Genomic DNA, 12,580 nt, shown 5'->3' with positions numbered 1-12,580 from the left:
GACTTAGTTTATGTTTCTGTTGATTTTCTATTTTGGGCTGTATATAACTTTACATTCAGTACTTTTATCATACTTTTTATCTTCTATTTGGTCTGCATATAAAGTTACGTTTTTGTATATATTCATCCACCGTTGTATATGTTAATCCCCTATTGTAAATATTCATTCTATTTTCTATTTTCGTAAAAAAAATTCATTTTTAGCTTCGTAGATAGGCTCGCAGCCTTTTGTTTTGTTTTTTGGCGCTTTCAATAAGCCCTTGGTTTTCTTAATGCCACGGTTCTTTCCAAGGGTGGAGTATTTTGTGAACCGGGTGGCTTTTACCGATGATGGATGGCGTGACAACCTTCTTAAGGGTTTGAGTCCGTTTTTTATTTTTCTTTTGTTTGTAGTAATTTTTAGTTAAGGGTACTTCAAGCATAGCTTTACTTGGGCCTAACACATTTGCCTTTGATCCCATGGTCAAAGACAAGTGGTTGTGTTTAGGATGGTGAAAGTAGTGACCTTGAGACTCTTGTGTTGACCAAACAAACATCATGTGGTCTTTCGGGACTATTGTGTGCTCAATAAAATCTAAGGTTGTTGTGGGCCCTCGACTCTACGTCTTTAGCAATCCTTGAGTGTGTGTGGTGAGAAATTGAATTATGAGTCCAAGTCCCGAGCCAATGGTCTAGAACTTGCCCTGAATATTTTTTGAGGCGAAATTTTGAGTGAAATTCGACTTGAGAAGTGATTATAGGGTCTCCTTGATCCAAATGATAAGCTGAACAATTCCATAGCCTACCAATGAGATAATCCCTAGCTAACCCCTTTTGAGCCTTGAACCTTCTTCTTTCAAGGACCAATGCTACAAGCCTATACCCGTTCTAAAACCTACACTCTATTGGCACCCACATCTTCCCTTGAGTAATGGCAAAATACTATGTTTGGGGGGAGAGACAAGAAAGGAAATAAAGGGGTAAAAGGTACAAAAGCAAAAGAAAAGGAAGGCAATGAAAAAGAAAGAAAAGAAAAAGACAAAAAGAAAGCCCAATGTGAACTAGAATAAAAAGGGATTCAAGGAAAACAAAAGTGAAAAGGTGTGGAAAAAGTAGAAAAAGGAGAAGTGTTTTGAATTGCATAAGAAAGAGTGACAATGTGTCTCTCTAACCCCTTGGAAGAGGTGAAATGACTCAAAGAGTCAAGTGAATTGTGCCAAATGAATCAAAAGAAGTGCTTAAGGGAAGATTGAACCCAGTTGAACAAAAACATATCCTACCCTTACCCAAAAGTCTTCACATTGACTCCACAAAAGCCCTATATGATCTTGAGTTGGGTGACGCTCGCATTAGTGGATACTTACATGAGGGTCAAGCATATGGTACTTAGAGCCGGACTTGTGACATTTCCTTGAGAGAGACGAGCGAACTCCCATTAACCTCGGTTTGTGTGCTTATACTCTTAAAGGTGAGGTTTGCTTAGGGAGAGTTGAGGATGTAGGAGTTTGGGTCCCACAGCGACTAAAGTAATTGAGAGAGTTCTTTGATGTAATGAGTCAATCCTTGATGCTCTTGTGTCACACTTGATCCATAGTTTTCAAGGTTTAAATGTTGTTAATGATCCATTTGTATTGAGGGCAATTGTTAGTCCCAATTGATGCTTGTTGAGGTTACTTTAGTATAGCTGGAATTACTTGGATTGTCCTTTAGGGGGTGGGTCTTATTTTGTTTGCTTGAGGACAAGCAAAGGATTAAGTTTGGGGGAGTTGATAAGTTAGGATTTTAACGTGTTTTATGCCCCTACTTGCCTATGCTTTGATTATAAATTGCTACAAAATAGTCCCAAAATGCTAACAAGTTGTGCTTGATTGCAGGTTTGATCGACAAAGTGACGAAATGTCAAAGATCAGCTCAAAAGGAGTGAAACCTGCTCAAGTATCAAAGACTAAGTGAATTGAGGAAATGAGGGCCTAGTGCGGACTGCGCAAAAGAAACCGCGGCTGCACTAGAAGATTCAGAGAATTGGGATAATCAGGCTGAAGGCTACGCGGCCGCGATACGTTTCTCGCGGTCCGCGGTTAGACTCCGCGGCCGCACTACTCTTTCGTGCGGTCCGCGGACATGAGGTTCAGAGAGGTTGACAAATGGCCAATTCCAAGCAATGCGGTCCGCGGTCGTACTTGCGCGGACGCGCCAACTCCCTCCGCGGTTGCGGTTCAATCCACGCGGTCCACGGTCCTCAAGTTCAGAGAAGCTGAAAGTTGAAGTTAAAGAGCCACTGCGGCCGCGGTCCTTTTTTGTGCGGCCCGCACTGACCCCGCAGGGGTATTTTTGTCTAGTTTTTCCAGCCTAGTATAAATAGAACATTTTACCATTTTTAGGCAAGTTTTTGTATTCAAGTAACAGCTGCGCTCATGAGACTCGGTTTTGTGGCCATTTTTGGCACTTTAGCTTTAATTTTACGAAAGATTCTTGTGATTTCTTTTTAGTAATTAATTAATATGCTTAGTCCTTCATCTATTTCTTCATTTTCTCTTTCAAGCATGAGTAGCTAAACCCATTAGCTAGGGTTGTGGCTCAACCCTAGTGTGGGTAATTGATGAGTGTTGCCATCTAGGGTTAGATTGATTATGGGTGTTTGTTATTTGGGTTGATTTTATGTTTTTATTTAAGAATTGGTGGTTGCAAACACTGATTCAAGCTTTGTGGGTTTGACTCTTCTTGAGAAAGAGAGTTTATGACCCCAAAATTGACCCAACAAGGAATTGGGATGGACTCATGAGAAATGATAGTCCCAATTAACAGGTTAAATCTCGAGAGAGTAATCACCCTACTTGAACCCTAGTTGCTTGATCTAATTGGCCTACCCAATTGGTCTCGAGAGAGTCAATTGGGCAAAATCACTCTCTCTACCGAGAGGTGTAAGAGTGGTTACAATTGTGCAACGGTTATAGCATAAGCCCAAAATATGTCAATCTATCCTTAGTAACATCTACCCGTCAATTAGCCACCTAGGCAGTGTCACGACCATAGTGTCTTTCTTCCCATTAGATACAACTAATATTCTAGTGGCATAATTTAGCGTTAATCATTAGTTTTATCATAGTAGTTATAAAATCAAAAATCAAGAATGTTTGAAGTGACATTAGGAGTACAAATACATCTCTAGACTAGACAGAAAATCCAACTCCACTACTAGCTCCCTGAGGAAATCGATCCCGACCTCTATTCGGGTAAAAGCTATTGCGACCCTCTCTTCCTACCTTGGTGTAGCGTCGAGTTGGCAGCGATCACTAAAAACTCACAAAGATAAATTTGAATCTAGATCGTTGCCTCATGTTTTTGTGGGATATCCCTTTGGAACAAAGGGCTACAAGGTACTCAATCTAGTCACAAAGAGAATTCATGTATCAAGGGATGTTATATTTCATGAAAGTGTATTTCCTTTTGCTTTGCTACTCCAGTTCCAATAGAGTCTTTCCCTCATTTGCACAAGTAAATTCAGAATTTGCACAAGTTCTATTCCCTTCTCATAGGTCAACATCTATCCCTAGTTTTCCTAGTCCATCACTCCCAACTATGTCACCTGATGCCTCATCACCAGGGCTAAGTGAACCTAATACTTATGTAGAAGAACACTTTTTTTCGTAACAACAATGAGACACTCTCCAATAACACTCCTAAATCAATAATACAAGAATCTAATGAAAATTTAGGAAGGCCTTCCAGAATCCTCAAATTCCTACCTACTTGAAAGATTAAAACTATTCACTTCCCAAATTACAGACAAGTCATCCTGATTCTCCCTCCAGCAGCACCCAAAGCACCACCTCACTCTCCTTCAATGTTTCCATACCCAATGCCAAATGTGTTTCACTCAATGCTCTAAGTTCTGATAGTCAGCAACTGACCAGAACCATTTCCCATGAGACTGAGCCCAGTTCATATGAGGAGGCAGCTGCTGATCCTGTTTTGGCAGGCAGCTAAGAATCAGGAGTTTGAAGCTTTTTATGCTAATCATACTTGGAGCATAGTGCCGCTTCCAGTTGGAAAAAGGGCAATAGGATGTAAGTGGGTATACAAGGTGAAGCACAAGGCAGATGGAAGCTTAGAGAGATTGAAATCAAGGCTAGTAGTAAAGGAATATATTCAGCAGGCAGGGGTAGATTATACAGAAACTTTTTTACCAGTAGTGAAAAAGACAACTGTTAGGGCTCTAACTGGGATAACAGTAAAGAAAGACTGAGAGATTTTCCAATTGGATGTGAATAATGCATTCCTCCATAGGGATCTTCATGAAGAGGTATACATGGAAGTACCCCCAGGTTTAGCTGTAGATAGGCTAGGTTTGGTATGCAAATTGAACAAGTCCTTATATGGATTGAAGCAAGCAAGCAGGCAATGGTATGAGAAGTTAACTGAAGCATTCTGTTCCAGGGAATACACACACTCTTTACTAGACTATTCCTTGTTTTACAAGAAATATGGCACTTCAGTAGTATTTGTAGCTGTTTATGTAGATGATGTCCTAGTGACAAGGACTGATTTACAAGAAATAGAAGCACTGGCGGCTTACTTGCACAAGACTTTCAAAATAATGGACATGGGAAGACCTCATTATTTCCTGGGACTAGAAATCTTGTACAAGGATGATGGAGTATTAATATCACAAAGGAAATTCACTATGGATCTGCTATCAGAATTTGATTGTACAAGTATTCTGCGTTGACCTCTCCACTAGATCCCTCAAGTAAGCTAAGTGTAGATGAGGGGTCTCTATTGCCTGATCCTTCACACTTCAGAAAACTAGTGGGAAAGCTAAATTACCTGACTAACACAAGGCTTGATATATCCAATAGTGTGCAGCATTTGAGTCAGTACATGCAGAGTCCTAGGGAGCCACACTTGAAAGTTGCATATCATGTACTAAGGTATCTCAAAGGTGATCCAAACTTGGGGATCTTTTTATCCAACAAACAAGATTACAAGATTCGAGCTTTTTGTGATTTAGACTGGGCAGCCTGCCCTGATTTAAGAAAATCAGTTAGTGGATATGTTGTATTGCTGGGTGATGGACCTATCGGTTGGAAATCTAAGAAGCAACACACTATCTCACTGTCCTTAGCAGAAGTAGAATACAGAGCTGCTAGACAGGTTGTGGGAGAATTGGTGTGGTTACTCAGGCTACTCATAGAGTTGACACCTTCCTTAACAGTCCATGTGCCAATCTTCTGTGATAGCCAAGCATCACTCCATATAGCCAAGAACCCTGTATTCTATGAACGCACAAAACATATAGAAGTGGACTGCCATTTTGTGAGAGGTCAAGTACACGAGGGGCTTATTACATTGCACTACATTTCCACGAATGAGCAACTGGCATATATATTCACCAAACCTCTCACAGGAATGAAACATTGCAATTTACGTAGCAAGTTGGCTGTGAGTTCCTCCCTTCCAACTTGAAGGGGGGGGGGGGGGTTATTAAGACACGTGTGTATATTTATTATTATCAAGTTAGTTGTGTAGTATTCTGCTAGTTGTACTTAGTAGAGTAGTGTATGTAGTATAAATAGGTGTAGATATCTATACAGGGTTGTATTCATTTTTTGTATTTTTCTCTATGAGTTTGAGCTTTCAGCTCATTCTGTAATGAAAAGGAACTTTCCAGAAGTTCTCTCATCTAGGGCATTTCTTATCCGTCATTAGAGCTCACTCGAGGTGAGCTCATCTTCTTCATTCTCTCTGCTATTTTGACAAAAGTAACGCTCATTTTGTGCATTAAGAAAGTGAAACCAATCTATATATATATATTAAAGCAAGAAAGTTACCATATATAATTGACATTATGGTTAAGCCAAGTGACAACCTAATAAATGTCAACAGTATATGGTAACTTTATTCTATATTGGACTATTATACATATATATATATATATATATATATATATATATATATATATATATGTATGTATAATTTTGAATTTATAGATAAAATTCTAAAATTCGAATTTAAATTAAAAATAAAATTTATCTTTTTTTTAATCATGTTATCATACTTAATTCGGTTAATGATCATATGCAATCACGTTAGGAACTTTTATTATTTTTTATAATTATTTAAATACTACTTCGCCTCTAGCAAATAAATAAATAATAAAAAACTACTCCATATAACTATAAAACTCTTTCACATTTAAAATCCTATAAGTATAGTTCTTTGGAACACTGTAGCTATTGAATAAAACGAAATTCTTTTAAAANTATAGTTCTTTGAAACACTGTAGCTATTGAATAAAACGAAATTCTTTTAAAATAAATGTAATATATAGGGTACACGTCTATATTTATCTAAATAACAAAAAAGAATTTACAAACAAAATAAAAGTTTACTTACATATATAATAAAGTAAACATACATGCTGGAGAAATAAATATCACAAAATCAATCAATATTAAAAAACAAAAAGAAGTTGTTTCTTTTTTCTTCTTGAAGAATATTTGTTAGAAGAGTCAATTTGCATAAATGGACATCAAACAAATAACATAACTTTGGCTATACAATTGCTATCATTAATTTCAATTTAGCACATTCAAGGAATTGAAGGGTATAAGCTGAAACCCCTTCATTTAGCTGTAGTCAAGCCAATATTGCAAGGGTATAATATTTTATTCGTTGAAGAATATTAGTTTGGAATCATTAAATTATGTGAAAGATATTTTTTTCAAACTCAACAAGAGATAAATTGGTTTCTAATTGATAGTTTCTATAGCGACTTTTAAGTGTAACAAAGAGTATATATAAAGAAAAAATTGGTATGACGTGAAATAATTTCTTTTAAAATGCAAACAAATTATTTCGAAAAAACTCTTTACTTTTTTTAATTCAAAGATAATAAAAAGATAAGATATTTTTGAACATTAGTAGAGAGCTTTAAAATTATTATAATAGAAGTTTTATCATGGATAAAGTCAAAAAACCGAAATCTTATGGAATATGTACATAATATTCGGCCATATTTATTGTCTACTTTTTATAGCTAATATAAATAGATGATATACCGACAACACACGATTATACACATATTATACATGGATTATATATAAATTACACATCATTCAATTTTTTAATTTAAGTGGTCGGGTGAGCACCTATTTAGGCTGATTAGATAAAGGCAAAAGAAAACTATGAAATAATTTCAACAATAGACTAAAAAATATAATTAAAGTTCATATGTAGACAATTTTTATTAAAACTCATCCCTTTATAGTGACATAAATTAATCTTTTGTAACAAAAGAAATAATGACATAAAGAATAAGATAAAAGAAAATAAATATTGAAAAAAATATTAGAAAGATCTAAAAAGGAGAAATAAAAGATGACAACAAGATCTTCTTCTGTTTTATCTTTGTTGAGTATAAAAAATTTGAAAGTTAATCTCATCGATCTCAAATATATTTTTTTCAACTCAAATACATAGATTATAAGATAAGGATATCTTCGAATATGTTTTTTAATTTACATTATGTGTCATTTTTAAAAAATTACTATTACTAACAAACTGATATGATATTCGAATTTGAATTGGAATGCAATTTGCGTAGTTTGCATTGAAGTTAAGCCAAGTATGGTGTCGAAAAATAAACTACTTGACAATTTTAAGACAATATATGCGATGTTGTAATAATAATCAACTAATTTAACATTTAATGATTCAAAGAACAAAATTTTTGTATATATAGGGTATTAAAAATTCAAATTCTGGGGCTAGAGATATCGATAAACTTAAAGTGGAGTCATACTGAAATAAATCCAATGAAAGAATCATTTAAATTTTTAGATAGCCGATTAAAGTGAATTTTAAATTAAGATAATATTTTCACTTGCATCATTATAAAGATAATCATTATTATAATATATATAAAGTTTTAGAAATTAAAATTTCAAAATAGATTTTTTGAAAGATAAAATCATACCAAATAAGAGTTCAAGTCTTAGTATAAGAGTCACGTCGTAATCAAAGAACCGTTTATATCGCGTCAACCTTTTTTGTCACGACACGGATTTTCCACCATCGGGAGTCGTGATGGCGCTTACTGTCGGAGCTAGGCAAGCCAAATATTCAAAACTTTTCACTGATGACATTTTAACAATATAAATAAACGGGGCATTTTAATTAAAGCGGAAGACTTTAAACTTATATAACTGAAATAAAATTTGCGGAAGTTGAAACACATTTCTACCCAGAGTCTGGTGTCACTAGCTCACGGACTGCTATAGAGTACTAAAAACAAGTCTGAAATGATATTACATACTGTTTGTCTCGAAACAAAGAAAACAAACTAAAACATAGAAGGGACTTCGGCCTGCGAACGCCAACTAGGCTACCTCGTGAGTCCCTGGACTGAAGACAGCTCCCGGGCAATCCTACTGCTGCTGTCCAAAAGCTGCTCCTGGATCTGTGCAAAAAGATGCACAGAGTGTAGCATCAACACAACCGACCCCATGTGCTGGTAAGTGCCTGGCCTAACCCCGGCGAAGTAGTGACGAGGCTAGACAGGACCTACCAAAAACAACCTGTGCAGATGTATATATACAAAGGCAACGAAAATAACAGCAGAAAAAAAAACATCAAATAAAACTGGGAAGGGGGCATGCTCGGGGGAATACAGTGAAAACAGATCAACGGATATAACGACGAAACTACATCAATACTATGACTCATATAAGTGGTCGGCGTGCCACACCATCCCATAGTATATATTTATAAGTGGTCGGCGCGCCACACGATCCCATAGTATATATTTATAAGTGGTCGGCGTGCCACACGATCCCAATTCATAACTCATAAGTGGACGGCGTGCCACACAATCCCATTTCATAATTTCATAAGTGGACAGCGTGCCACACGATCCCATTTCATAATTAATAATACATATAATCTTTCTAGAGGAGGCCCCAATAGGGGAATTCAACAACATAACGATTTAACCTGGCAAGGGTACAACTAACAGCCCAAATATCCCGGCAAGGGAGAATACATATAATGCTTAAATCCCGGCAAGGGAGCAACAACAATAATAGACTACGCGTCCCGGCAAGGGAATAATCACAACACTTCCTCTTTTAATCACTTCTTTCTCAATTATCAATTTCCCGTTCGAGCCAACGCTCCAATAATATACCAATCACATTTCTTCCTCAACCATTCACATTATATGAAACTTATCAATTAAACAAGGAAGATGTATCACAAAAATCCGAGTCAAACACAATTAAGACTCACGGTCATGCTAGACTCCGATGCATAGATAACCGTCACCATGCCTATACACCGTACTCCACATTTAGCAGATAGCAAATAACATCCTAGTCCTATTCCCTCAAGCCAAAGTTAGAACAAACACTTACCTCGAATGCTCCAAACTCAACTCAAGCCTCTAGTATAGCTTTACCCCTCGAATTCGGCTCCAACTCGGGCAAATCTATGAAATAACGACTTTATAATTTTAATAATAGCTAAACAAACTAAACCCAAGGCCTAAATATGAATTTCTAAGCTTTCTTCCCAAAATTCCAAAAATCGACCCCGGGCCCGCTTGGTCAAAACACGAGGTTCGAACCAATTCCATGTTACCCATTCCCCACGAGCCCGGATATAAAATTTCTTTTCAAATTCGACCCCAAAACGAGGTCTAAATCAAAGAAAATCGAAAAGCCCCAACTCTACCCTTTTTCCCCAATTTCAACCCTAGATTACATGATTTAGGTTTAGAAACTCATTAATTAATGAAGGAAGATGAAGGAAATGAGTGGGAATTTACTTACCCAAGAAGCTTTGGTGAAGAAGTGCTCAAAAATTCGCTCAAGAGCTGTGGAGAAGAAGGACTCATGTGAAATATGGACTAAATCCCGTCAATGTTCTGTTTTGGGGTATTTAAAATCACTGGGCAAAAACGCCCTATGCGATCGCGGAATAAGGCTTGCGATCGCCTAGGGTCAGGAAATTTGACTACTGCGATCGCATGAAGACTACTGCGAACGCATATAAGAAACAGACCCCATTCCGGATTTTTGGCTTTTATACTATGCGATCGCGAGGAAGTAATGCGATCGCATTGAACGAAGGGTGGCTGCTCTACGCGATCGCAGGAGACTATATGCGATCGCATTGAAAAAAGGGGTACCTAGAATTTTAACTCTACGCGATCGCGGGGAAGCCTATGCGATCGCATAGCACTGGATAGCAGCATACCAGAACTGAAACTTCTGCAACTATTTTAAGTTCTAAAACACTCCGACACACCTCCGAAACACTCCTGAGCCCTCGGGGCTTCTAACCAAGCACACGCACTAACTTAAAAAACATCCTACGAACTTAACCATGCGATCGAATCGCCAACATAACATCAAAAACGAGGAATCAAACCTCAAAATCATCACTTTTTCATCAAACTTCATAAACTTTCATTTTTAGATATTTAGGTCTGAAACACGTCAAACGACTTCCGATTTCGACCATACTTTACAGAAAGCGCTTAACACATATTTAAGACTTGTTCCGGGCGTCGGAACCAAAATACGAGCCTGATACCACAGTCTTTTAATCAATTTTCATTTCCATTTTCCTTAATAATTTCAGAAAAACAATTTCACAGAAAAATTCTTTTCTCGGGTTCTAGACCTCGGATTTCGACTCCGGGCACATGCCCGAGTCCCATATTTTTCAACGGACCCTCCGGGACCGTCAAATCACGGGTCCGGGTCCGGGTCCGTTTACCAAAAATGTTGACCGAAGTCAACTTTAATCATATTAATATCAAAATTCTTCAAATTTTTCACAGAATTCACATGCTTCAACATAAAAGCTTTCCGGCTACGCGCCCGGACTGCGCATGCAAATCGAGGCAACTAAAAGTGAGGTTTTCAAGGCCTCGGAAGCACAGAAAAAGAGAGAAAACTGGTGATGACCCTTTGGGTCGTCACATTCTCCACCTCTAAAACAACCATTCGTCTTCGAACGGACAAAAGAAAGAAGTACCTGAGTCGAGAAATAGATGAGGATAACGGCTCCGCATATCAGACTCGGACTCCCGGGTCGATGCCTCAGGAGGCTGACCTCTCCACTGGACACACACTGAAGGAAAACTCTTCGACCTCAACTGTCGAACCTGCCGGTCTAGAATAGCTACCGGCTCCTCCTCATAAGACAGATCCTTGTCCAACTGGACAGTGCTGAAATCTAATACGTGGGCTGGATCGCCGTGATACCTCCGAAGCATGGACACATGAAACACTGGATGCACGGCTGACAAGTTGGGCGGCAAGGCAAGTCTGTAAGCCACCTCTCCCACACGATCGAGAATCTCAAATGGGCCAATGAACCTAGGGCTAAGCTTGCCCTTCTTCCCAAATCTCATCACGCCCTTCATAGGCGACACTCGGAGCAAGACCCGCTCACCAACCATGAAAGCTACATCTCAAACCTTACGATCCGCATAACTCTTTTGCCGCGACTGAGCCGAACGAAGCCTGTCCTGAATGATCTTGACCTTATCCAAGGCCTCCTGAACTAAATCTGTACCCAATAACCGAGCCTCTCCCGGCCCAAACCATCCGATTGGAGACCGACATCGCCTACCATACAACGCCTCATATGGAGCCATCTGAATGCTGGACTGGTAGCTGTTGTTGTAGGCGAACTCTGCTAAAGGGAAAAACTGGTCCCACGAGCCTCTAAAATCAATGACACAGGCTCAGAGCATATCCTCCAATATCTGAATAGTCCTCTCGGACTGGCCGTCCGTCTGAGGGTGGAACGCTGTGCTCAACTAAACCTGGGTGCCCAACTCCTACTGAACTGCTCTCCAGAAGCGCGAGGTAAACTGCGTACCCCGGTCCGAAATGATAGATGTCGGCACCCCATGAAGGCGAACAATCTCTCGGATGTAGATCTCGGCTAACCTCTCCGATGAATAAGTGGCTGCAATAGGAATAAAATGCGCTGACTTGGTCAGCCTATCAACAATGACCCAAATAGCATCAAACTTCTTCCGAGTCATCGGAAGTCCAGTAACGAAATCCATGGTAATCCTCTCCCACTTCCACTCGAGAAGCTCAATCCTCTGGAACAAACCACCAGGCCTCTGATGCTCATACTTGACCTGCTGACAGTTCAAACATCAAGCCACATATGCAACGATATCTTTCTTCATCCTACGCCACCAGTAAAGCTGCCGCAAGTCCTGATACATCTTCGCGGCGCCGGGTGATAGATACCGAGACTATGGCCGTCGNTCTACCATAAGAATCCCCACCTCCAGACGAGGTACCACTGAATCTACCTGCATGACGGGGTCTCTTGTCTGACCCATGACCACCTCCCCGTGCAAGAGCCATCTCAACTCTACGGGCCGCATTGGCCGCCTCCTGAAAAGAAATCTCACTACCAGCTCCCATAGCCATCTGGAGACGGATCGGCTAAATCAATCCATCAATAAACCTCCGCACCCTCTCTCGCTCTGTGGGGAGTATAACAATAGCATGGCGTGCTAGATCAATGAACCGAGTCTCATACTGTGTGACTGTCATAGAGCCCTG

The 12,580-nt window shown here is 39.0% G+C and overlaps 1 protein-coding gene across 1 annotated transcript; it reads left to right on the top strand.

Moving 5' to 3' along the window:
- Positions 4,288–5,444, top strand: LOC109228093 (uncharacterized mitochondrial protein AtMg00810-like). Its single transcript, XM_019393270.1, has 2 exons — positions 4,288–4,635; positions 4,695–5,444. Exons 1-2 carry the CDS (start codon positions 4,288–4,290, stop codon positions 5,442–5,444), a joined length of 1,098 nt encoding a protein of 365 aa, XP_019248815.1.

Source organism: Nicotiana attenuata, chromosome 6 (genome assembly GCF_001879085.1).
Source record: "Nicotiana attenuata strain UT chromosome 6, NIATTr2, whole genome shotgun sequence".
NCBI classification, from domain to species: Eukaryota; Viridiplantae; Streptophyta; class Magnoliopsida; order Solanales; family Solanaceae; genus Nicotiana; species Nicotiana attenuata.
The sequence above is the reverse complement of the archived record's forward strand: the minus strand, read 5'-3'. Positions and strand labels throughout refer to the sequence as shown.

Coding starts and splice junctions, on each gene's coding strand:
- LOC109228093 (XM_019393270.1), top strand. CDS start 4,288: ATGGAAGTACCCCCAGGTTTAGCTGTAGATAGGCTAGGTTTGGTATGC. Junction 4,636..4,694: donor TCTTGTACAAGGATGATGGA/GTATTAATATCA, acceptor TGATTGTACAAG/TATTCTGCGTTGACCTCTCC.